Below are 26,653 nucleotides of genomic sequence, written 5' to 3'. Positions count from 1 at the left end.
CACCAGCTCCACTGCCTGTCATTCCATCACAGTGATTTGGGTTAAAACTGCTCTCTTTAGAGGAAATTCCAAATTAATTTCCTAGCATCTCCTTCTCGGGGAAAGTAGAGCGGAAATCAAGTAAGAGACTCAAAGAGAAACACCCTGACTTCCTTTCGGGGTGCAGAGAAAACCTCTTAAAATTCTCCCCCCACAGGCAGCCCTGTGGCCTCAGATGCCGAAAGCATCAGCCAGGCGACGACCTTCTCCGTATCGCAGCAGCTTTCTCAGGGCGGGAGCGGCCTGACCCTGGAGGCCCCCAAGCCAAAGCGGTGAAATGATGAGGGGGCATCCCAGGGAGACTCGGACACCTGGTCACTCACCCTCCTCCTCCTCCATTAGCCCCAGGCCTCTGGCCGGACGCAAATGGCCCTGCCTGGCCCCCGGGGCCCAGCCACCAGGGTCCCAGCATTCAGGGATGTCCTCTGGGTCCCAGAGGACATAGGCGACAGCAGCGCTGGCTCCTCACAGGGGCTGACAGCCCTGCTTGTCACGAAGCTCAAGGGTCCTCAGCGCCCCCATGGATCAGGCCACAGCCCACTCCTCAGCTGCTGGCCCTGGGCTGCAGTCCCTCAATCGGGGCCCAGGGAACCTGGCCTCCCTCCCACCCACATTTCCTCAACTCGCTCTCTGCCTCTCCCAATCCCTCTCTTTTCGTTGTTGTCTCATTCTCGGCAATCTCTCCCTCAAGTCTCTTTCTGTGTCTCTCCTCTTCTCTCCTTCAGTCTCTAGCCGTGCTTGTGCGTGTGCATGTGTGTGTGTGCGTGTGTGTGCGCATGTGCGTGTGTGTGCACGTGTGCGTGCGTGTGCGTGTGTGCGTGTGTGTATGTGCGTGTGTGTGCGTGTGTGTGCGTGTGTGTGCGTGTGCATGTGTGTGTGCGTGCGCGTGCATGTGTGTGCGTGTGTGTGTGCGCGCGTGCGTGCGTGTGCGTGTGCGTGTGTGTGCGTGCGTGTGCGTGTGTGTGCGTGTGCGTGTGTGTGCGTGTGTGTGTGTACGTGCGTGTGCGTGTGTGTGTGCGCGTGCTCTTCCCCTCCTTCCCCCCACTGCCTCCTGCTCCTCTCCCCCTCTCTGCACCCCCAGCCTCCCCGCCCTGCAGAGCTTCCCACGGGGAAGTGAGCGCTGAATCCGTTTCTCCAGCACAGTTGTGAGCTGATGGGACCTGTCACGGACCCCCCAGCAGAGCCCGCCCCGTTGCCAGCCTCCTCCGGCTGCTTCCCCACAGGCATCTGCTGGGTGCCCAGCCCCGAGCCAGACTCCAAGGCGGGAGAGGAGGGGAGAGGAGCCTTGACGGTCGTGTGAGCCACTGAGCTCCGTGCTGTCCCAGGCACTTTCCAGGTGTTATCCTGAGTCATCCTCAAATAGGAGGGGTTTTAATTTCCTCGTTTTACATGCCAGGAAACTGAGGCACCGAGAGACCACACCGGCCTGGCTGAAGTTCAAACCCAGGTCTGCCCGACTCCAAAACCCACGGGCTTTCTGATCGCCATTTTACTGGGTCCAGAAAGCGGAGCCACTTGAGCTCATGGTGCAACCAGGATTGGAAGCTCCAGGCCTTGAGGTGCATGTGGACAAGTTCTGGGGTGGTCACCAGACCACCACCGTGGGCACCGCCATGGGCACCGCCGTGGGCACTGCCGTGGGCCACCCTGTGCCGGGCGCCAGACAGAAGTCGAAGGGGAGGGCTAGGGGAGGTCAGGAGGCAGGCTCACTGCGGTGGGGTCAGGGAGGCCTTTGCGGAGATGGCTGTCCCCCAGGCAGGGGGAGGGCCCCCCAGGCAGGGCGAAGGGAGTGAGTCAGGTTTGAGGTGGGCCTATGAGAACCAGGGAGGGTTGGCAGAGCTGGACTGGCCAGTTAGGACCAGGCTGGAAGGCCCGACAGAGGAGTCTAGGGCTGTGGGTGGGGAGAAATGCTGGGCCCCACAGTGTTTGTTCCCCTGCAGAGCTCAGCGGCCGGGGAGCCACAGCCCTTTGATTTGGTTTCAGGCCCCTGGGAGTCTCCCAGCCGGTTAAGAAGTGCCCAGGACAGCCAGCACAAGGCCATGGTCCTGGCCTAGCCTGCTCCAGACCTGCTGTGTGGCTACAGGCAAGGTGCTTAACCTCTCTGGGCCTCTCTGTAAAGTTAAGTGACAGAGCCTGCTAGTCTCCACAGGCCTCCTGCCCTGACATCTTGTCTGTCCACAAAGGACCACGGCGCTCTGGGAGGTGGTGACCCAGGCAAATCGGGTGGCGCTTTGGCCAGCAGGACTCCCAGGCAGGGACCCAGACAAGCACACATGAGGAGGAGGGGGAGGGGGAGGGGGAGGAGGGGGAGGAGGAGGAGGAGGAGGAGGAGGAGGAGGGAGGGGGAGGAGGAAGGCTCTTCTGAGGAGGATCCCCAGACTCAGTGCAGCTCTGGGAAAGTCTCGGCCAGGCTGAGGGGGAAGCCCAACAAAGGCTGCCCGTGGAAGAGTCCTACGTTGGGCAAACGAGCCTGGCTCCAGTCCCCGCCCTGTGCTCAGCCATTCGCCAGGGGCAGCCCGGGAAGAGGAAGGACTGGGAGCGAATGCCACAGCACATCCTGAGGTGCAGCGACGGGAAGCTGTCATCCAACTGTGTCCCGTGGGGCAGCTTCTCTTGACGGGAGATCTGAGGTATGGACACCATGGTGACCTCTTGGTGCCAGAGTCCTTCAGGATATTGGTAGACCCACCCCGTACACACACACACACACACACACACGCACACACGCACTGGAACAGGCCCTCCCGGCACAGCCCCAGAATGCAGCACCCTCATCTCCCCAGGATGGGAAGGCGATGCTGGCTCAGAGGCAGATTTGCTGGCTGGGGCTGGAGCAGCCTGGCCTCAGAGCAGCACCCGGGCCTCCTGGGCCTGCCCTGCCTCAGGTGCCTGCTCCCACAGGTCCCAGCAGGGTCTCTGGTCACCCCAAATCACCTCCAGCTGCGGTGCACCTGCAGATGGCTTCCTCCTGAGTGGAGATGGGGCTGGGGCAGAGTTGGAGACAGGAGATGAGAGTCTGGTGCCATCACCTCAGAAAGATGTGCAGGTGCCTGAGTTAGGGCAGGTGAGAGAAGGGGCCAGTTTGAGAGCAACTCTGGAGGCAGAGTCAACAGGGTGTGGCGACTGCCTGACCAGGAAGAGTGGGGACGTGCAGGACAACTCCCAGGACTCTGGCCTGAGCGACAGGAATCCTGGCTCTCCACTTCCTCCCTGGACATTACTTAACCCCTCATACCTCAGTTTCCTTATCTCTAAGACAGTGATAATAATACTACCCGTGTCACAGATCTGTTCTGAGGATTCAACGAGCAAGTATGTGTACACTGAATAGAAAGGTGCCTGACACCAAGTGAGCCCTCAATAAACACAAACTATTATTATCATCATTGTTGTTATGAGGAGGAAATGGACGATGAACAGATGGATAGGTAGGTGGATGAGTGGGTAGACGGCTGTTTGAATGGATAGGTGGATGAATGGAGGAATGGATGGATGGACAAATGGATGAATGGATGGGTGGGTGATATGTGGGTGTGTGGATTGATTGATGGACTTGTGGATGGGTGGGTGGGTGAATGAGTGGGTGGGTAGGTGGATGAGTGGGTGAATGAGTGGGTGGGTGGATGGATGGATGGGTGAATAGATGGATGAATGGATGAAGGACTGAGACGAGGTGGTAGGTGGATAGGTGGGGAGGTGGGGAGGGGGTTCAAGGAAAATGCACGTATTGGTAGCCAAAGAAGGTGTAAGGGCACGGGCAGGAACCCCCACTGCTGCCTGCTTCACAGGCTCACACCAGTCGTTAGTGGGAGGCGTGGAGGGGCACCCACAAGCCTTGTCTAGAAACGGGAAGGCGACCCAGAGGACAAGAAAAGTCACTGCCAGCTGCGGCCACAGAGAGTTCACTAGATTAGCCACCAGCAGTCGAGAGACACTGCTCCTGAGCTGCCACCTGGAGGAGAGGCCATTCGGACAGGAGTGGGGGGGGGGGGGTCTAGGAGAGGGCAGCAGCTAGAGAGGGAGATGGGGGCAGGGACAGAGGAGCCAGAGGCAGGGAAGGAAAGACGCCAGGACAGAAGGGTTGTGAGGAGCTGCCACACAAGCAGAACAGACTAGTGGGCCGGGCAGAAAAAAAAATGAGACTAAGGAAAAGGAGAGAAGAAAAGACATCACTGGGCCACTTGCCCTTCCTCACCTCCCCCAATGCCAAGGTTAAAAATACGTTGTGGGTCGCCCTGACTGGTTGGCTCAGTGGATAGAGCGTTGGCCTGTGGACTGAAGGGTCCTGGATTCGATTCTGGCCAAGGGCATGTACCTTGGTTGTGGGCACATCCCCAGTCGGGGGTATGCAGGAGGCAGCTGATCGAAGTTTCTCTCTCATCGATGTTTCTAACTCTCTATCCCTCTCCCTTCCTCTCGGTAAAAATCAATAAAATATGTTTTAAAAAAATAGGTTGTGGGTGCGGGGGAGACAGAATGAGAACAGTCCTGTAAAGAGAGGGGGTTAGGGAGCTGGGGTCTGGGAGGAACGTCCCCGATGAGAATGCAGCAACAGCCCCCAGGCAGTAACCCTGGGGCTCAGGACCACCCTTCAACCCAGCCCAGGCCTCACAGGACAATAACCCCTCGTGAGTGCTCAGCTGGCTCACGGAGCCCAGGGTCTGGGCCCCCAGACCTGTCAGGGTGGGAATCACAACCCCAGTGTACAGGTAAGGCCCAGAATCTGCAACAGGCCTATCAAGCCCTGGGTCCCACCACGGGAACATGAGCACAGGGAGGATGCCGAGGTATTCCAGGCTCACTATTAAAGACACAGGGCACACGAGTGTCTGTCCTCCCTGTGCCAGCACCCAGCATTGGAGGGCAGGAGGAAAGGGGGTGAGCAAATCAGAGGTGATCCGGCCCACATCTCATGATGCTGTACTACCTTCCTGCCCGGGCAGCTCTGGTGGGGAAACTGAGGCCCGGAGAGAGCACGCCATCTGCCCACCTGTCCACGTCAGCAACGCAAGTGCTAGTAGGTGCTGAGAACCCGGAGCACTTTCTGTTCCCAGCCCAGCCCCGCCCTGAACCGGCTGGGTGGCCAGGTAGGCCCCCTCTGGGAGCTTCAGCTCTCTCATCACCCAGTGCCCGTCCTGCCCACCTCCTGGGCACACCCGTGGAGGAACTAATTAGTGGTTGGTTTACAGAGGCAAAGCCCCGCATTAACACACACACAGGGTTATTAGCCCTCGGCGCCCGAGAGGAGGACCAGCAAGGCGCTGCGCCGGTGCTGACAGGGCCGGATTCCCTGCCCGACTTTAGGGCGTCATTCCTTTTGTGAGCAGACAGCCTGATTATTGGATGTTGTTAATAACCTCTTATGTTTATAGATGGCCTTGCTTCCAAGGATCTCAAAGCTCTTTTACATGTAGCTTCCCCCTATTGCCAGAAGTTCAATCCCACAGCGTGGAGACGCATTGATCTCCATGTTGTTATGAGGCACAGAGAGGTAAGGCTACTTGCCCAGGGCCACACAGCAAATGGGCAATAGAGCTGGAGTCAGTATTCACAGTCTTCTTCTTTACCCACTCATGTTCTGGACACTCACTGATCTCTCGGCCTCTCTCTGGCCATCGCAGGACGCTCCTGCCTCTTACACTTGCCTGGTGTTTTCTTTCCGTCTTGACACCATTTGGTCAAGGCAGGGCGGGTTGAATTATTTCCATTGTCCTGGTGAGGACACGGAGGCTCAGAGAAATGATGGGACTGAAACCCACACAGCAATGGGCAGGGAGAGGACTCGAACCCAGGGCTCTGGACTCCCAATCCAGTGCTCTAACTCGGGCAGCCGCTGCCCCCATCCACCCCAAGCAGAGCTGCAGAGGCTCTGGAGGAGCCCTGAGGGGGCCTAGCACCTGTCAGTCCTTCCTGCAGGCGGTGGGCTGGGGACTGAGCGGGGAGGGATGGCAGGGGTGGCTGTCGCCCTCCCTTGGCCCATGAGTGGTATTGAAGGACAGGTGGCCAGACTGAGTGGAGAGGCCTGATTGACAGGGCAGATAGCTCCCCTCTCGTGTCTCTATTTCCACAATTGCCATCTGAGGACGGGGGTGGGCTAGGTGAGCCCTGGGCCGCCTCTGATTCTGAGGTTGCTGGGGTGTCTAAGAGCCTGAGGTCTGCCAGCAGTATGCAGCCCACCAGAGCCCCTCTGGGATTTGGGGTGAGGGGTGGGGAGTGAGGGCTGCCTGCCCCGCCCCTTCCATGTCTAGTGGTGTACTGCAGAGGGAAGACCCAGTGATAAGGCAGGAGACCAGGGACCTGGCCCTCTGTGCCACAGCTGGCAGCGACCCTGGGTAAGTCCCTCCCCCTGTGGTCATCTGTCTCCTCGTTGATTGAATAAAGGACTATCCTCATGTCCTACCCTAATGTCCCTTCTGGCCCCGGGGCAGCCACAGCCGGAACTCCTGGGTCGCAGCCCTCACAGTACAAGCTGGTGTGGGGTGTGCAGGAGTCCCATTCAGATACTGACAGACATTGATCGCCCAGCCTCCCCCACCACTGGCTACAGAGACACCCAATGGGCCATATGCATCTTCCTTCAAAGCCCCTGGTCTCAGGCTCCAGCCCCGGGTGCCCCTGGGGAGGTTCAGATGGGGAGGGCTAGCTCCCCCAGACCTTAGCCCTAGACCGTGCTGGCAGCCAAATCCCTGGTTAATGAAGATGGATGGGCTGGCCTGGGAGGCAGGGGAGGCAGGGTGGGGCGGAGGGAACTGTTAAACGGGCGGGGCTGGAGGGAGAGAGTGATTAATTATTGAGAAAGATGAGGAGAGGAACTAATGCAAGGATGATCCAAGGCCTCCTCTGAGAGAGCTGCCCTGGGGTACACAGGGCTGCAGCCCCAGAGGGCAGCTGTATAGGGTTTGGGGTGGGCTTAGGAGGTGGGGAGCAGAAGGGGGGGGGGTAGAAGGAACAGCAGATCTGATCTCAGCCAGAAAGTCCAGAGCAGTGAGGGAATAAAGCAAGCCCATCACCAGGCCCAGCACCCAGAGTCTGCCACTGAGTGTGCCCGTCACGTCTCCCTGGAGCCTCACAGCCACTCCATGGGGCAGGTGCTGCCCCTCATTCTACAGCTGGAGAAACCCCTGGGCCTGAGCCTGACTGTGGGCTCCCTGACTCCCAGGCCAGAAGCCCCCACTGCCACCCCCAGCTCCGACCTATAACCTGAGCCCAACAGGACATCTGTGTGCTCACTCCCAGCAACGGGACCCTCCCCATGGCTGCTGCAGGAAAGGGATGCCGGGTGGGGATGTGGTGACAAAGAGAACTGCAGCCCTCTGTCACCCATCCTGATAACAGACAGGGGGTTCTGTGGGGGGGAGGGGAGGGGAGTAAAGGATATGAGGAGCGAGATATTTTCCTAGGGGCATATTACAAGGTCAACCAAAAGTGACTGTTCAGCCGCAGGGTTGACTAGGTCAGCCCAGTCACAGCTGGATTCTGCATCCAACCTGAGAGATGCCCACAGTGAGGTGCTCTCTGCCTCTAAGGCCGGAACCTGCGAGTTGGGCACCCGCCTTGCTTGCTCCCACATTCATACAGAGAACGGATGGCCAGCCCACTGGAACCTGGAGGGGCCCTGCTTGCACTGGGAGGGAGGGCCGGGCCTCGAATGGTGGGGTCTGAGTTGGCGACAGGAAAGGAAAAGTGGAGAAGGAGGAGACTTGGTTGGAATCCTTGGTGTGTTGCTGGCACAGGTTGGGAAAGGAGACCCTGCCTACCAACACCGCCCCACTCCCCACTCGGGGTCTACCAGGCAGCAAAGCAGGGATTGGGACAGCAGACAGCTCCCCCACCCCCACCCTCCACCCCTCACATCCGAGAGGCTCCTGTAACAAAACACCCTGCACCGGAGCCCTCCTCCCCATTCTGTGGCCCAGGCTGCCAGGTGAGGAGCCAGGACTTCGGGAAGGCGCAGGCCTGAGTTTGAATCCCAGCTCTGTGATCTGTAGCTGTATCTCTCCTGGCAATTCAACCTCTGAGCCCTAGTCTCCTCGTCTGTGAACCAGAGATAAACAACGCCCCCTTCCCAGGGCGTTTGTGAGGATGAATGAAGACAAGGTGTGTCCTGCCTGGCACCTGGAAAGCTCTGCACGGCTCCTGCCTCCACAGCTTCGCCTTAGCCAACTTCAAGTCCTGGTTGCTTTTCTCCCAAATCCTCATAAAAGTCTCCCAACTGATGCCCCTACTCCAGGCCCCGGCCCCTCCATTTCCTCCTCTACCCTCTGCCAGGGTGGCCTTCTTAAATGCCCACCTGATCCTGGGCATTCCTGGGCTTAAGAACCCGTCCGTCCCAGGGATGACATTAAAGAATGACTGTGAACTTTGTTCAGGTGCGATCATGGAAATGCCATCGTGTGTGTTTTTAAAGAGTCTCTAACTTTTAGAAATACATCTTAAAACATTTATATATGAACTGATATGTGGTTTGCTTCCAAACAGTCTGAGGGTGGGGGGAGGGGTCCGGCTGGTGCTGACACAGGCTTGGCAAATTGTTCACGCTGAGCTGGGTGGTGGGTCTGTGAGGGTCATTATAGAGCTCCCTGCGTGTGTGTGTGTGTGTGTGTGTGTGTGTGTGTGTGTGTGTGTGTGTGTGTGTGAAGTTTTCTATAGTGCTTTAAATGTGGAGGGATCCCGGCTGACATGGCTCAGTAGTTGAGCATCACCCTATGAACCAGGAGGTCACGGTTAGATTCCCGGTCAGGGCACATGCCCGGGTTGTGGGCTCGATCTCCGGTGTGGGGCATGCAGGAGGCAGCCGGTCAATGACTCTCTCTCATCATTGATGTTTCTCTCTCTCCCCCACCCCCTACTCTCACTTCCTCTCCGAAATCAATAAAAATATATATTTTTTAAAACCTCTAAAAAATAATAAAAAATAAAATGTGGAGGGAGAATGGATGAAAAGTGAAAAATGGGATCATTGTTGGTGGGCACGTAGGAATTCATTATCCTACATGCTTTAGTGTATATTTGAAATTTTTCTTCATAAAAAGATTTTTTATTTTCTTTTTAGAGAAATTCTGTCTGCTCTCGAGGTTTGCCAGGATGGAGCTCCGTAGCAGGACTCCGGGGCGCTCAGTGAGCTGTGCCCACAGCACCACTGCACCTCCCTGGGTCCCAGCACCTATGGCCCTGGGGTCGGGACTGCCTGACACTCCAGTAGGTGTCGCCCCCATGTACCCTGTTCTGTCCCCTCGGGCTGACACGTCTCACAGCCCTACCAGCCGAGAAGACAACGTCTCATCTCGCTTTAGCTCAAGAATCGCCTCCTCTGGGAAGCTGCTCTTACTTCTCCTCTGGCCTCCACCCTGACAGCACTGACCACTGCTCCTTGCAGTCCACACCATCCATGGGGCCCAGGACACGGGCTGCAAGAGGCGTGTTCATTTTAGTGCACCGAGAGCCCAGCACGAAGCCCGAAGCCAGGAAATATCCACTGAGCATCACAAAGGCTCACCTATGCAGCACTTCATCCAGCAACCTGTCCCCAAAAATGGGTTTCATTTCCTGAGTTGACCCTGCCCCCTGTTGGTAGAAAGAAGCATTGCAGGCTTGTCGGAAAGCAAAACTGGAACCCCTTCTCCACCTCAGTCCAAGTCACCCTACCTTCTCCCTCCACCCGTCACGAAGCAGAGCTCTGAACGAGGCTCCATGAGGGACACTCGCCAAGTAAACATGCAGATCCTGTCACCTCAGCCTCTCCCAACCCCTCCAGGCCCCGCTCTGACAAGGCCCCCAAGCCAGCCCCCCAGGACTCACCTGAGAAACAGGCCACACCCTCATTCAGGCCACTTGACCTTTGCCCTGGCCCCCTCTCTGCAGGGAGTGCTCACAGGCCCCCACGCGCACACCCTGTCTCTGCCTGGCCCACGACCCCTAGTGAATCTTCAACGCGCACGCCAACCATCCCCTCCACGTGCACCCACTGTCATCTGAGCATCACTCGGGGTCACTGCCGCAGCCTGAACACGAGCCTCTGTGATAGCACGTGTCGCCCTCACGATGGCATGACAATTACAATAAAAACAGACGGAGCCACGTTTAAATGGAGCCAGAGCTGCCATCCCAGAGGAGCTGCCTTGCACAGCTCCAGCCTTTCTAATGCGAACACAGGGCAGCATGGGGCTGGGCCCAAACCAACACTGTGTCCCAAACTGTCTGCAGGGATGACAAGAAAACAGATGTCATGATAACCAGGTGACTACCAAACGCAACCCAAAAAACCTCCTTTCTAATTAGCGTCACTCTGTTAGCTGTTCTGCACCAATGGAAATGCCTCCTGCTACTGGTGTGGTCTCTCCCCTTCCCTTGCTCGTACATGCTGCTTGCCTTTAGCTCCTAATCGGACCGCTGTGTGGGTTTCTGCCTGAATCCGTGATTCCCAAATAGCTTTTAAAATAAAATCTCCACTAAGTGCTTGTTGCCTCTCACCGTGAATGCCTTTCATGTTCAGGTTCACAGTCTCCTCCCCTAGATTAGAGGGTCCTTGAGAGAAGACGCTGATCTCGGGGTGGCAGAGCCCCAGGAAGAACTGAACTTGTGTGTTTGGTTTCTACCTCTGTTGCCAAAAGTTCCCTTCTGTGCCCCTCTAGGGAGAAACTAGGACTTTCTATTTCTAATGTCTAGACCAGTGATGGCGAACCTTTTGAGCTCGGCGTGTCAGCATTTTGAAAAACCCTAACTTAACTCTGCTGCCGTGTCACATATAGAAATTTTTTGATCTTTGCAACCATAGTCAAACAAAGACTTATATTTTTGATATTTATTTCATATATTTAAATGCCATTTAACAAAAAAAATTAACCAAAAAATGAGTTCATGTGTCACCTCTGACACGTGTGTCATAGGTTTGCCAGCACTGGTCTAGGCCTTTGCTGTCCAATAGGGCAGCCGCTAGTCACCTGTGGCCCTCAGACAGTTGACCGTGTCTCACCTGGCCCTCACCCATCAGCAAGAACTTCTGTGCAGCCCAGCCGGCGTGCCTCCGTGATTAAGCATCGGCCTATGAACCAGGAGGTCATAGTTCAATTCCCAGTCAGGGCACATGCCTGGGTTTCGGGCTCCATCCCGAGTGTGCGAGGGAGGCAGCCAATCAGTGATTCTCTCTCATCACTGATGTTTCTGTCTCTCTCTCCTCTCTTCCTCTCTGAACATCAATTAAAAATATTTTTTAACAAGAACTTCTGTGCAGAAGGAGTGAGCGCCCTGTGACTGGTGGCATTCAGCGTAGCCCAGGGGACGCCTCCTCCTGAAAACCAGCGGCCCCTCCTCGTGTGCCCAGGACCCTAGGTGGGTCCTACACTGTCTTCCAGGCTTCATTTCACTCAACGGCATTTAGGAAGGGACTGTCTGAGCCAGGCGCCGCGCTGAGGCCCAGGGAAGTGATGGTGACAGCTGTCCATGGGGGACAAAATCACTGCCACTGTCACCACCCGCCCCCCCCTTGAAAACCACTTCTCTCGCTGTTCTAATAGGTGGTCTGGATCCCTTGTGGGTGGGGTTTGTGTTGGGGGTGGAGGAGGGGAGCAGCCACCTTGGAGTAGGGTCTGTGGCCTTGGAAGGGGCTGGAGGTAGCTGGTTTCAGGGTTTCACCACTGGCTCTGCGGCTTCGAGCCCTTGGAGAACAGCTGAGAGGGCCCTGGAGGAGCAGCCTCGGTTGCCAGGGGCAGGGGTTCTCCTTCGGGGCCCCTCAGAGAGGGCTGGTGGCTGGAGCATAAGCATCGGCCCCAGAACGCAGCCCAGGACCCAACATGGTAACATAAGGACAGCAGCCGAATGGGAGCAGGCTCCTGGCGCACCCAGAGGGAAGCCAGTGCCAGCCCCCAGGGTTCAGAACTGCTAGGGAGGGGGCTGGAGCAGGAACCCCCGAGGATATATTGCCCTTCCAGCCACTGGGGGAGGGCCTCTACCACATTCTAATTCAGGTGGAGACTATTTTAAGTGACTACTTGATCCCAAAGGTGTGCAGCACTCATACCTATAACTGTCCTCTCACTGTCTCCTTCCTGCCTCCTGGCACGTGGCCTGTAGAAACCAAACTGGAGGGAGGGCGGGGAGGGAAGTTGCCCTTGATTATCACGCACTTGAGGCGACAGCCTGTCAGAACAGACACAGGACCCAGAACTAAGAACCCGCAGAGCTTTAGAGCTGGAAGGAATCTAAGAACTTTCCGTCGAAAGCTCTGCCCCACACAGCAGTCCCCGCGGCAGCCCTAGCCGGGTCGGGGCATTCAATTTCTGCCACGCGGGTGCGTGGGGCTCTCTGCACTTGAGGGGGCCCATCCCACATGGGACAGGCACGGCTGGTTCAAAGTTCTGCTCATCCACGGAAAACATTAGACCTAAACAGAGAGTTCAGCAGCATGACTGGAGACAAGATAGCACCAGAATCCACACCCCTCCCATACACCCCGAAATAGCCCATTGGAAATGTGATGGGGAAAACATTCCATGCACAATGGCCACGCCGGACGATAAAATACCCAAGAATCAACTTAATGAGAAATGTCCAGACCGTACAGAGGAACACAATAAAACTTTACTGAAGGACATAAAGAAGGCCCGAGTAAATGGGGTGATACATCATGCTTGAGGCTGGGAAGGCTCCATAATATGAAGATGTCAATTCTCCCCAAATTAAATCTATAAATTCAATGCATTCCCAATCAGAATCCCAAAGAGATTTTTATAGAACTTGACAAGCTGATTTCGAAGCTCATCTGAAAGAGTAAACAAGCAAGAATGGCCGAGAACATTTTGAAAAAGAAGAAAAATGAGATGAGACTTGACCTGCCAGATATCAAAACACACTGTAAAGCCCGAGTAATTAAAACGGGGTGGGGTTGACTGATCAAAGGGACAGAACAAAGCACCCAGGAACCAAGCCACGAGGCTTATGGGAACTTGGCCTAATACAGAAGCAGCTCAAATCGGTGGGGGACAGAAGGACCAGCCAAGGTAATAAAACAATAGTATGAGATAACCATCTAGCCACTTGGAAAACAAGTCATTGCTGTTATAGCGCATATGCTGTCCAAAAGTAAATTCCAGAGAGATTGCTAATCTGGACACTTTTTACCAACTGTCAACATATTAGAAGGCAATCGAGACCAATATTTGTTCCTCTTGGGGTGAGGAAGTCCTTTCTAAGCAAGACATGAAATCCAGAAACCATAAAGGAAAAGGCAGGCAGATCTACCTGAAAATTTCAGTATTTCTCTATGTCACGCAGCTAAAAAGCAAATGAGCTTCGAAGAAAATATCCACAACATATATAGTAAGTGAAGGGCTATTGTCTTACAAATCAACAGGAAAAAGACCATCTTGAGTTAAGAAAAATAAGACAGCAGGCAGGTTAGTGGGGGAGGAGGAAGGCCAGAACGTGTGCAGTAAGCAGGCTGTTGCTGAGGGCAACACGCTGATCCCACGGGGACCCCGAGACACTGCCAGGCACTCCAGAACCGCTCTGTCGGGGGCGAGGAAGCAGACCTTTACCTCCGAGCCAGCCTCACTGGTGGAGTGTGAGCTAATGGCTCCCTCTCACCTCCAGTGTCTGGAACAGAGCGCGTTCTCTGGGCAGACAGTCCTCAGGCAGAGGGAGGCCCCTGTGGGACATGAGACTGTGTGCGGGTGACCTGCAGCGTGGCGCTGAGAGGACACCGGTGGCAATGCAGACGCTCCACATGGGACATCTCATCTCATCGTTACGAACACCCTTCAAGGCAGCTATTATCCCATTTTACAGATGAGAACACTGAGGCTCAAAAAGAATAAGTAGCTTGCTCAAGATTCCACAATTAGGCAAGGGGAGGAGCCAGACTTCAGAGCAGCTGCCACCACCCCCCTTCCTATGGTGGCCTCTGTGTGGTGACTTTGGTGGGTGCAGAGTAAGGTACAGAAGGTGGTTTTTACCTTAATCGCCCAGTCATTTTATCCCTGCTCTTATTGATGTTATTATTATTAGCATGTATTCTTTGGGTAATTTTTTAAAGGTGGGGATTTTGTTTATTTTGTTTTGTTTTTTATTTTTTAGATCCTTAACTTAGGATCTGGCAAAAAAAAAAAAAAAAGTACTACATAAATGTCAGAGTCTCAGAGTTGTCAGTGCAGACAGTACTTGAACACAGTTTATTTGTTGTGCAGAAGCCAGCTCAGCTTCCAAACACCAGCATGCAAACACAGATTTAGGAAACCTCTGCTGAGGGAGTATTAGGTGCAGAGGAGAGTACCGGCCACATGGGGGACTCAGAGGTGTCACTTTTCATCCTTCAGAATCAAGGGAAAGAGGGGAAGTGACGTGCTGAGGAAGGAGACACACAAAGGGTGGTCAGGCCCGGGTGGGGTCGGCCGGAAAGGCTCCTGGCCAAGCAGTAGGTTAAGCCTCTGCCTTCACTCCAACTTCCCCTCTGCCACACTCTCATGTAGGTTGTGCTCGAGTAAATTGTTGGGCGTGTTTGGGGATCAGGCTATGGGCGAATTGAGGTGGGAGACACTTAATTTGGATTTAGAGGGATAAATGCACGGGATTCTCAGTCGCATCCATGTCTAGGTTAGTCATTACTAGCCATTCTGGTGCTAGACATGCATTCCAGAAACACTCCCGCCTCCGCTGTGCCCACCCACCCAGCATGTGACATAGAGGCGCCGGCCAGAAGCTGTAAGTGGCATCGCAGACGAGAAGCGTGTGGGTAACGGACGAGACACAGGCTCGCTGTGTACAGAGCCAGCGTCTCTCTGGACAATTCTTCCCATCATCAGTGTGTAACATTTGTAAGCACACAATTTCATTTTTTAACAGTTTCCTGAGAAGCGTTTGAGTGTGGCTTCTGTCACGCAGGATCACGTGTCTGAGGTTCGCCCGTGCTGCTGCCTGGGTCAGCCGGCAGTTCCTTTGCATTGCTGACTGGTACTCCGGTGTCTGAATGGAACCCCTTTGTTCATTCATTCAGCTGCGGGGGGACATTTAGGTTCTTTCCAGTTGCGCTGCCATGCACATTTGCATAGAGGTTTCTGGTCTTTCTCCTGGACTGGGATTGCTGAATCACACGGTAAGTGTACGCGTAACTGCATTGGAAATTGCCCGATTGTTTTCCGAAGGAGCTGAACCATTTTGTTTTCCACCAGCGATTAGGGGAGTTCCAGTGACCCCTCATCCTCGTCAGCACGGCTCTGTCAGGTGGCCTTTTCCAGTCCTTCCACGCTCTCCCCTTCTCCTGTGGTAGACAGACTGCCTGCCTGTGATCTGTGGCAGCCCTTAGCGGGGGCTCCCTGCTCCTCCCTGCGACAGCGACCTCTAAAGGTATTGGTATAGGATCCCGACCTAGAACTGCTCTCGGCACCTCCCCCAGGCAGAGGGAGTCTTCCCCTCCTACCGAAATGAAGCCACAATGAGCCTTTACCTAGCCCCGGAAGGGACAGGGTTGCTGGCCCACTCCTAGTGGCTCAAGGCTTCTGCTCCTTTGGGGCAGGGGTCTGGAGAGGAGGACGGGGTCTGGCACTTTTCCCACAGCAGCAGCTGACCCTACTGGGCTGAGGGCGTCTCACTCCCACCTCCTGCCCTTCCCCACTCTCCCCTGAGCACCATAAATAAAAGCTCTCATTGTGTGTACACTCTCCCAGCCACTCCACCGGCAGGAGGCACACGCCTGGCCTGCAACAATGTGTTAAGATTATAGCTGACTTCTTACCCGCTCTTCACGAGGCCACGGCCACGGGTCCTCCCCCTCCCTCCCCAGCCCTGGCACAGGTGAGCCAGTCCGCATCCTCTCCTCCTTCCAATGCAGGCTACTCCGTTGCCAAGCGGCCTCCGTGCCGTGGCAAGCTGAAGAAAAGCGATGATTCTGTAGTATATCCAGGCTTTTCTCCTTGTTAGTGTGGGAGCGACACTCCGCAGCTTTCCGCATCCTGGGCGGCGGTAGAACCCTCTCACTGCGTTTCAAAACTGCCTCCTGCCTCATACCCCACACCGGTCGCAAGCTGATAGTGCGTTTTAGGTTGCGCACTTCCAGGTGCCAATTTTTGTTCAGGAATCTATTTGTCCTCTCAGCTATGGCTGCATAACAAACGGTGGCGTCCTGATAAGAACGAACCACTGTTTCTCATGGTCCCATGCGTTGCCAGTCTCTGCTGGGCAGCGTTGCCTGGGAAGCCCCCGTCCCTCCACAGGCAGACGCTTAGCAGAAGCCGTGAGGTGACGTCCAGTTTTACTGGAGCCGAACACTGCATTCTAACGGGGACCTTTCACATCGGGTCCTAAATTTATCTAACTACAAGGTTAGAAGAAAAGCAAGAACATTTTGTTGTAAAAGGGGTGGGAGGGGACTTATCAAATAAGTCTTTAAAAGCACTAAGTTATAGAGGGAAAGGAGAAATCTCATTACACCAAAATATAAGATTTCTGCCCACAGAGGCCCACATAGAAGAAGTTAGTACACGGATGGCTGAATGGAAGGAGATAGTTGCAATATCTAAAACTGACAAGCAGTTAATGTCTAGCTATAAACTCCTGCAAATCAACTAAAAAAAAAGGAGCACTATAAATTCTAAAAATTTTGCAAAGGATATTACAAAGCAATGAATAAACATTATGTCCCAAATGTTAGGAAGCAATATGAAGAGGTGCTCGGAATCATTAGTAATTAGAAAAATGCAAAGTAAAACAGTGAGCTATCGTTTTATACCTATGAACGTGGCAAAGATGAAAGAGCTAGATAACGCCAAGTGTGAGTAGGTATGTGTGAGGAACGCAGGGGAAAAGGAACCCTCATACACTTCAGTGGGATGGGGACTGGTGCAGCCATCTGGACGGCATCTGGAACTGGCTATGGGTACATAGATATTCCTGGGGGAATTGCTGGATTTACAGGATATGCATGTACACACGTTGTCTAAGAAACTTCCCACAGGCCTGAGAGCTGTCGAGTTGAGAGAGATGTTCCCTGCAGGATCACTTTGTTGTTTGGATGTGCGTGTGTGCGCATGTGTTTGCGTGTGTGCGCGCGCACGTGTGTGTGCGTGCGTGTGCGCATGTGTGTGTGTGCGTGCTGTGTGCGTGCGTGCGCGCACACGTGTGTGCGTGTGTGTGTGTGTGTGTGTGGTGGCATAGTGGCAGGGAGCTGGAAGCAATCTGAGTGTCCATCACTGGTAGAACGATAAATCATGGTGGATTCTCACCACAGAAACCCAAGTAGCAGTTAGAAACTACAGATTAACTATGCATATAGCAACATAGATGAAGAGTAATTGCTCACTAACTATTCTGCTTTGAATTATCCACTATTCTATTCTGTCCACTAACTATTCTGGAATGAGATATGGCATAACAGTACAATTTACAAAAAAAATACAGAGAGGTGAAACAACAACATGCTTTTTTTGGGAAGAACATGTACAAACAAAAATATATATTACCATATTAGAAAGGTCACTATTGTGAGGACATAAGTAAAAGTGGAGTATAGGGATGAAGGTTAATTTAAAAAAATGTTTTTCATATCAAAGGATGTATGTTACCTGACTTCCAGCTTTATAAAGCTACAGTCGTCAAGACAGTGTGGTGTTGGCATCCAGATGGACATATAGATCAATGGGACAGAAGAGAAACTCCCCAAACAAACTCACACATACACGGCCCATTGATTTTTTAAAAACAAGTGTACAAAGGTGTGCCATGCCAGCACGGCCATGGATGAACCTGGCGGTGGTGGTGGTGAAGGATTAGAAAAGACAGACAAGAGAATAAAGCCGTGGCTAGTGGACGCTGCCCTCTCTGATGGAGAAACAGCACCACAACCTGCAAGCCAAGTCTTTATTTTCTAGCCAGATTCCACGAGGCAAAGTAAGGGCGTGGTCAAGATGTTTATAACGTTCTCGTGGGTTTCGAATCTACTCAATTACATGCACCTGATCAAGCTTTGTTTACTTGCTGCACCTCCCGAAGCCCATAGCACTCAGCCACGTGGGACCACAGGTTCGGACCATAAGGTCAAGCTTACAAGCCTTTGGCTATAATTGTGCTGGGAGGGCTTTGCCCTTTAAGCTAGGACTTGCACGTGGCTTTGCCACGAGAGAATTGTGCCCTCTCATTAGTCTAAGGCTCGAACCTGTCCAAACACTGTAGCCGCTCTCCACACAAAGGCAATTCAGTGGAGAAGGGAACAATTCAATACCCATATGCATAAAGTTAATTTGGATCCATAACTCAGAGCATATGAAAAATTAACTAAAAATGGATCGCAGGCCTAAATGTAAAACAAACAAACAAAAAACTATAAAACATAAGAGAAAACATAAAAGAAAATCTTTTGTGACCTTGGGTCAGGCAAAGATTTCTTAGTTGCAACACTAAAATATCAGTCTATAAAAGAAACATTTGATATATTGAGTTTCATCAAAATTAAGAGCATCTGCTCTTTGAAAGACACTGTGAGAATGAAGAGAAAATACTTGCAAATGATCTATCTGCTAAAGTGCTTGTATCCAAAATAACTCTCAAAACCCAGTAAGAAAACAAACACTACATTTTTTAAATGGTCAGAAAACTTGAATAGGTAAAGAAGCACATGAAAAGACGTTGGATATCATCAGTCATTACGGAAACTCAAATTAAAACTATAATGAGCCCTAACCAGTTTGGCTCAGTGGATAGAGCGTCAGCCTGCGGACTAAAAGGTCCCAGGTTCGATTCTGGTACCTTGGTTGCGGGCACATCCCCAGTAGGAGGTGTGCAGGAGGCAGCTGATCGATGATTCTCTCTCATCAATGTTTCTAACTCTCTATCCCTCTCCCTCCGTCTCTGTAAAAAATCAATAAAATATATATTTTTTAAAAACTACAATGAGATACCACTACACACCAGTGAGAATGGCTAGAATTAAAACGACTGACCATGCCAAGCGCTGGTGCATCTGCGGGGCCAGGGACCGGGAGCTCTCACCTATCGACGGTGGGCGTGTGTGATGGTGCCACCCCTGCGGCAGTTTCCTAAGAAGTTATAAACATACATCTACCATGTGGCTTAGCCATTCACTCCTCGGTACTGACCCAAGAAAAATGAAGGCACCTATCTATGCAAGGACTTGTCATCTGAAATTTTCAGCAGCTCAACAACTGGAAACAACCCAAATGTCCATCCACAAGCGAATGGATAACCACGTGGTGACATGTCCAAGACAATGTAATACTATAAAATAAACGTTACTTAGCCATCAGAGACAGGAACTATGGACACCCCTGCACGGGTGAGCCTCAAACAGTCTTTGTACTGAGAGAAACCAGGCACAAAAGGGGTAATACTGTATGATTTCCACTGACATCGAATTCTAGAAAATGGGGTATAATCCACAGGGAGGGGAAGCAGATCAATGGTTCTCTGAAGAAGGAAGAGGAAGGACACTTTTAGGGAGGATGGATATGTTCATGATCTTCATCGTGATGATGGTTGCATGGAAGCGAACATACGTCAAAACGCATCCAATTTTACACTTTAAATGTGTGCAATTTACTGTAGATCAAACCCTAAATAAGGAGTGTTTACAAAGGCAATCTCCCGCCCAGGGTAAGGGGCACAGCTGGCTGAGGGGCAGCGCAGGATTCGAACGCGTCAGCCTGCCGTGGAGCCCGCTTACGTAACCCCTGAGCTCCAATCCACAGCACCGGTGCACCCAGGAAAATGCTGGAAGCGGCAGAGACCGCTCGCGCCGGTTGCGGCCGGACAGAGTTAATGATTACGGGTGGCGGCCCCGCCCCGTCTGCACTCCCCGCCCCGGGGCGGCCCCAGCCCGGCCCCGCCCGCCCGACGGCCGCCGGTGCACCCCGTGCCGCGCTCGCCCTCTCCGCCGCCACCTGCTGCTCGCCCGCGCCCACGCTGCGCCCCGACATGGTGAGGGGGGAGTCGCGCGCCGCCGCGATGGGGGCAGCCCCGTTAGGAACGGGCGTGCGTTAGGGTCCGAGAAGAGGAAGGGGGCCTTAGGGTCCCCGCTCCCCCGCAGCAGACTGCGCTGGCTGGGCGGGGGAGGGAGGGTGGGAAAGGTGGGGAGGGTTCCTCTGAGCCCCTGGCAGGTTAGCACGCGCCTGGTTCGGAGAGTGGGTGGGGGGTGGGGGGAGGTCTGTCTCGCTCCCACCCCTGGTGGTGCCCCTGGGGAGGCTGAGGCCACGAGAGGGCGGTGGTAGGTCCAGGTAACAGGCAGGCTGGCCCGGGGCTCCCAGGCCTGTGCCCCCTCGGCACCACAATAGTTCGGGCGGGGCTTAGCGACCTCCCTGGGTACAGGTGGGGCGGTGGGACCAGGGCCTGGGTGGGGAGGGACAGCATACGCAGCCGCCGTTATGGTCCCCGAGGGTGGTATTGGAGGTGGGGATGGGCTGTGTCTGTATGTGGGAGTGTGGAGAGGGAGATGGGATTCGTGAGTTCCTCTGCGCCCTGTTTACTGCCCTTCTGGCTTGCACTTCTGGGCACCGGGGCTGGCGAAGCCCGCTGGGCGCCCTGTGCTGCCCCTGGCCTCGGAGCCAGCCCCTGGTGCCTAGTTTGAGGTCTGCCCCGCAGTGCAAACACCATGGCTCAGGATCATCTGTCCTGCGGGCTGAGCTTGCCCCCAGGAGGGTCTCGTCTCGTCTCAGGTGTGCTTCAGCACCGCCTCCCCGGCTCCCCACCTCAGCTGGAGAGGAGCCTCTAGACCCGGGAAGCTGTATAAACAGCCCATTTCTGGCCCCAAAGCATTAGGAGCAGTCCAGACCCCAGTGACACCTGAGAGGCACTGTGAAGGCTATGGCTGGAGGGGGAGCTGGTGAGTGAGCCACAGGGAGGCCCCAGGAGCAGGACATGGGTAATCAGTAACCGCTGGGCACACTCCCTCAGAGGCCTGGCCAGGACAGGCCTGATTTGGGATTTACTAAGTAAACACGGCCCCTTCCCCCCTCTGACCCCAGATTAGAGGGGCTTGTCAGCTCAGCCTCGGGCTGTGAGTCCGGGGGTTCCAGAGGACTCTAAAGAGAAGGGGGGCCCTCCGGGGACTCACTAGTACCCACCGCTCCTTTCAGAGCGGAAGAACCAAACAGTGAGCTCTGATGCCCTGGGTGACGTCTGGTCATCCGGTTGCCTGGAAACGTGGAGCAGGCTTCTCAGCCACCGAGAAAGGCCAGCTCCGGAACGGAGCTCTGTGATGCCCATCTCTGCTGCCTTCCCTGGCTCTGCGGCACAGAGGGCAGACAGACCGCGTCTGAGCATCCAGAGAGAGCACGTGATTTCAGGAGGGGAAAAAGATGGACTTTGCCGGAGCGCTTTTCCAATTCTGCCCAAACCCAAGGCCCATCATGAGCCTACTTCTCCCAGGAAGTTTCCTTTTAAAAATGCAGATGACACGCCTTTAATTTACAGTGGTTCTCAACCTTCTGGCCCTTTAAATACAGTTCCTCATGTTGTGACCCAACCCTAAAATTATTTTCGTTGCTACTTCATCACTGTAATGTTGCTACTGTTGTGAATCGTCATGTCAATATCTGATATGCAGGATGGTCTTAGGCGGCCCCTGTGAAAGGGGTCGCGACCCACAGGTTGAGAACCGCTGCTTTAATAACAACGGTGTTTACTGAAGTGTCCCATTGGCTCTTGCTGATGTGACGTGGACGTGCTTGTCCCCTTTCACCCGTGAAGCCCAGGAGATGAGTGCCACGGGCCACCTGGCTGGAGAAAGGAACTGGGCTGGAACCACCCCTGCACGCTCCCTCCACCCATGTGGCCTGCGGGCTGCCTCAGGAACGCTGCTTTCCCCTCCCTCACATTGTCTCCCCAGACCTTGGTGCGCTTTTTACTTAGCGCTGCATGGTTGCCGTCCTTGGGGGATCGATTTCAGGAGCCTCATTCTGGGACCCCCCTAAGCTCCTAGACCTGGAGCCTCCACAGGATAGAACTGACTTGCTTCCTTCAGTTCTCGGAAGGTCCCGCTCATGGCCTGAATTGTGCCAATCCGGGCTGCCCAGAGGGCACTTTGCACAATATACAGATGGGGAACTAGGTTTGCCAGTTGCCTTTGGCCAAGTGACTTCGACTTTTAACCGAGCTCTGTGGCTCAGGCTTCCCAGCCTGACAGGAAAGAAGGTCGGGGAAGGAAGTCTGCGAACCTGTGGCCTGGCCGCTGGGAACCAGAGGCGGCTGGGAGCGCCATGGAGACGCACTGGGTGGTGGTCAGTGCTCGTCTGCTGCACTGTGGCTCAGGGCCGCCTGGAATGTCGTTAGTGCTGGGCCCTTTGCCGGCCCCAGGGACAGAGGCACCGGCCCACTTGAGAAGGATGCCGAGGCTCTCACTGACTCGGGGAAGTGCCGGGGTCTTCCCCTTCCAGGCCTGTCTCCTCTTCAGTGCACCTGGCAGCAGGTACCCGTAGGGGCACGGAGGCAGGTCCGTAATTGGAAAAGGAAGGCTGGACGGTTGGGTGCTCACTTTCTGTAAGGTTATGTGGTAATACACACACGTCTAGGCTAGGTTTTGCTCTTACTCCCTCATTAGTGTAAGAGACTTACTTTGGGGGGATGGGGAACATTACTTAGTTTGATGTGATTGACATCATACTTTAGGATTTTCTCTTTTTTTTTTTTTTTTGTAATCCTCATTCAAGGATATTTTTCCATTGATTTTTAGAGAGAGTGGAGGGGGACGGGGAGAGAGGGAGAAACATTGATGTGAGAGAGACATATTGACTGGTTGCCTGCACGTACCTCAACCAGGACCTGGGATCAAACCTGCAACCTAGGACATGCCCTTGACCGGGAATTGAACCCACAACACTTGGGTGTGCTGGCCAGGACAGGGTTTTCTGTCCTTTTTCGTGGAGTGTAAATCTAAGAACCTATCAGTGCCTGCACCAGGGCCCCACCTCCAGGGCAGGGTGCCACCCTCCCCACTCCAAGTCTATGCTTTAGACCAGCTGCCCTTTGACTGTCACCTGGGTCCAGAGCTGCCAGTGGAAGCTGGCTCAGTTCCCTCAAAGGTCTGGGCCCTCTGCTTTGTCCTGTACTAAGACATGCCCTTGGGCCTCTGGTTTTTCCTCTCCTAGGCTGGCAAAGCACACAGGCTCAGTGCTGAGGAGAGGGACCAGCTGCTGCCAAACCTGAGGGCCGTGGGGTGGAACGAGGTGGAAGGCCGAGATGCCATCTTCAAGCAGTTCCATTTCAAAGACTTCAACCGGGTATGGCCCAGGGGGGGGACAGTTTTCTGAGTCTGGGGCTCATGGGGTCACACTTGTTCTCTTCCTTGAAGTCTTAGACCAGTGGTTCTCAACCTTCTGGCCCTTTAAATACAGTTCCTCATGTTGTGACCCAACCATAAAGTTATTTTCGTTGCTACTTCATAACTGTAATGTTGCTACTGTTATGAATCGTAATGTAAATATCTGATATGCAGGATGGTCTTAGGCGACCTCTGTGAAAGGGTCATTCGACCGCCAAAGGGGTTGCAACCCACAGGTTGAGAACCGCTGTCCTAGACGCTCAAACACTACACTAATGCAGGTTACTCAGACAGTGTCACCCTTGGGGATGGGAGAGGGCAGACCTGGCTTTGGACTCTCCACACCTTGAACTTACATCTGAAGATATTTTAGACAAAAGATTGGCCAAGACTCACCACCTCTGCGGTGTTTCCACCTTGTTGGTGGTCTTCCTTCCTACTGCAGGGAGACCCCCTCGAGCTCCTGCCTCAGAACCAGTGGCAAGATGCTGGGGATGGTGAAAGCGCGAGGGGGTCTCCTCCTAGGAAGCCTGTCAGCCCTCCTGCATCGAGGCCTAACACTGGCCACGGAAGGGTGCCCAGCAGCCTCTCGCGCAAAACACTAACCTGGGTCTCACTCCACTAACAGGCCTTTGGCTTCATGACAAGGGTGGCCCTGCAGGCTGAGAAGCTGGACCACCATCCTGAATGGTTTAACGTGTACAACAAGGTGAGTGATGTGTGCCTGTTGTGCTTGGCGAGTTCAAGTTCCGAGAACTCCACCTCCCTTGGACTTCCCTACGGGCCTCCTCACCCAGACTGTCCACTCCTCCTGCTCCATTCATCTCTACAAATGTTTAAAATGCACGTTAAAACACTGTTCAAGTAGACACCAAGAAGATAAAACCCAAGGAAGGAAAGGCTGTGGGAGTCCGACATAGCCACTGTTCGTAGCTCTACGTGGCCTAAATCTTTCTGAAGGAATGGAAGAATGAGGTAATACAATTGAACTAATAGCCATGCACAGCAAACAGATCAGATATTCTGAATGAACTGAAACAGTCATTAAATGCCTGCCATGGGCCAAGCGCTATCCTGGATTCTGAAAACATTAAGGCTAGAAGACATGGATAGCGTTTAGTGGGAATTGGAGTCCTTTAGTTTTTTTGTTTTGTCTTTAATCCTCACCCGAGGACATGCTCATTGATTTTACAGAGGGGATGGGAGAGAGAAACATCTGTGTGGGAGAGAAACATCTGTGTGGGAGATAAACATAGATCAGTTGCCTCCCTGTATGCGCCAGGCAGGGGAGTGAACCTGAAACCTAGGTATGTGCCCTGACCAGGAATCAAACCCGTAACCTTTTGGTGATGCTGCTCCAACCAGCTGAGCCACACTGGGCAGGGCTCATCTTTAGTTTTTAGGTAACTCTCAATGTTTGGAGATTTCATTTTTAACCTAAAGCTGAAGTTGCCGGTTTTTTTGGAGGTGGAATAGAAGACAGTCCTGCACTGCTGTTACAGAAACCAGTGCTGTCGGGACAGCAGCCCCCAGGGGAAACCCCATAGTGACTGGCTGCCACAGGCAGACCTCAGAGATGTGGGTTCCGGTCCAGACCACCACCACAAAGCGAGTCACACAGATTTGTTTCAGTGCGTGTAAGAGTTATGTTTACACTCTATTGTCCTCTATTAAGTGTGCAATGGCATTATGTCTAAAAAAGCAATGTTCATACCTTAATTTAAAAATACTTTATTCTTAACAAGTGCTATCACCTGAGCCTTTAGCGCAGTGGTTCTCAACCTTCCTAATGCTGTGACCCTTTAATACAGTTCTTCATGTTGTGGTGACCCCCAACCATAAAATTATTTTCGTTGCTACTTCATAACTGTAATTTTGCTACTGTTATGAATCGTAATGTAAATATCTTAGGCGACCTCTGTGAAAGGGTCATTCAACCCCCCCAAAGGGGTCGTGACCCGCAGGTTGAGAACCACTGCTTTCGCAAGTCGTGGCCTCTTTGCTGGAGGGACAAACTCTCTCAACTTGTAGAAGCGCAGCCCCAGGGAAGCGCAGTGAAGCGGGGTATGCCTGTATTCCGGAGCTCGGTGTGGCTGAGCCAACAGCTAGTGACTCCTGCTCTTCGGTGAAGTCCATGGAATCAGCTGGTCCCAATCTCTGGCTCTGTTTCAGGTCCACATCACCCTGAGCACCCATGAGTGTGCAGGCCTGTCGGAACGGGACATAAACCTGGCCAGCTTCATCGAACAAGTAGCCGTGTCCATGACCTAGACCCTGCCTTGCCTCGTTGAATTCTTCAGGGAAAGGGGTGACTGATCTGGAAATCCAGAGAGAACAGGGGAGCCCCCCAAGTGCTGCTGTAGTCAAAATTGCTATGTCCACCTTGCTGCCTCCATTTCGGGGCGAGTCCTTGCTGTGGGAAGAGATGCCAGTGTCACTGCCAACACCAGGAACTCGGACTGTTTTCCTCCACACTGCCCTTCATCTTGGGGCCCTAAAGAAGGTGCCCTCGTTTGAATAAGATCTTCCCATTCCTTACAGCTTTCCAGCAACAGAAATGATTTTCTTTCCAGGCCGTATCTTGCTCCCTTTCTAATTCATTTCCCAAGAAGCTGTGGTAGGAGCTGTGTCTAAGACAGACAGAATCTTAGAAACCAGAACCTTAATGCCAGCCCCCTCCTATGTGATAGAAATGCATGCTTTTATGCCTCAAATAAAACTTGTTTCACTTGGCCGCAGGCTAGAACCTTCTCTTCCACAGATCAATCCAAATTGCAGTCAACAGGCATTTAAAGCACTTCCTGGGTACCACCCTGCCTTCAAGGAGTTCAGTATCCTCCAGGGGAAGCAAACAGGGACACAGGTAACTGCTACTGCGCAGATAAATGAAGGCAGCACTGGTGCAGGGATAGGAACTGCGCGGAGAACAGGACGGGACTAACAAGGTGACTCTGGAGCTTCATTTGAGTTGTGCCTCAGACCTGAATCCGACTCCTGAGGCAGAGGTGGCATCATGAACGAAGATGAAGGTGAGCAGGACACTGTACACACGCCTGCTGAGGCCTACGCCTAAAAAGGCAGCCTGGACCACGCTGTCTTGGCCTACAACCTCAGGTGAGATTTCTAATCCTGACGGCTTTCACACTTTCCTAGAAACTCAGCCACAGTCTCAAGGCTTGTCTGCTTTTCACTCTAAGGGCGATGACAAAAGCCAAGACTTAGAAGATGGCAAGCTGTTTGCCACCTGAGAGTTAAGAAGCCGATTCGCAGATTGGTCCTCCAACCCAGTAAGCAACGCTAGGGCAAGACACTCACTGACGTGCAGGACAGAGGGGGCACTGAGCAGTGTCGTCCACGGGG

The 26,653-nt window shown here is 53.6% G+C and overlaps 1 protein-coding gene across 1 annotated transcript; it reads left to right on the top strand.

The window, feature by feature from the left end:
• The first annotated feature begins 19,761 nt into the window (after window positions 1-19,761).
• Window positions 19,762-26,027, top strand: PCBD1 (pterin-4 alpha-carbinolamine dehydratase 1). Its single transcript, XM_036336995.1, has 4 exons — window positions 19,762-19,956; window positions 23,121-23,252; window positions 23,922-24,002; window positions 25,466-26,027. The coding sequence occupies exons 1-4, from the start codon at window positions 19,798-19,800 to the stop codon at window positions 25,562-25,564; spliced, it is 471 nt and encodes a 156-aa protein (XP_036192888.1). The 5' UTR covers window positions 19,762-19,797; the 3' UTR covers window positions 25,565-26,027.
• The last annotated feature ends 626 nt before the right edge of the window (window positions 26,028-26,653 follow it).

Source organism: Myotis myotis, unplaced genomic scaffold (genome assembly GCF_014108235.1).
Source record: "Myotis myotis isolate mMyoMyo1 unplaced genomic scaffold, mMyoMyo1.p scaffold_m19_p_15, whole genome shotgun sequence".
NCBI lineage: Eukaryota > Metazoa > Chordata > Mammalia > Chiroptera > Vespertilionidae > Myotis > Myotis myotis.
This window is presented reverse-complemented; position numbering and strand designations above follow the sequence as displayed.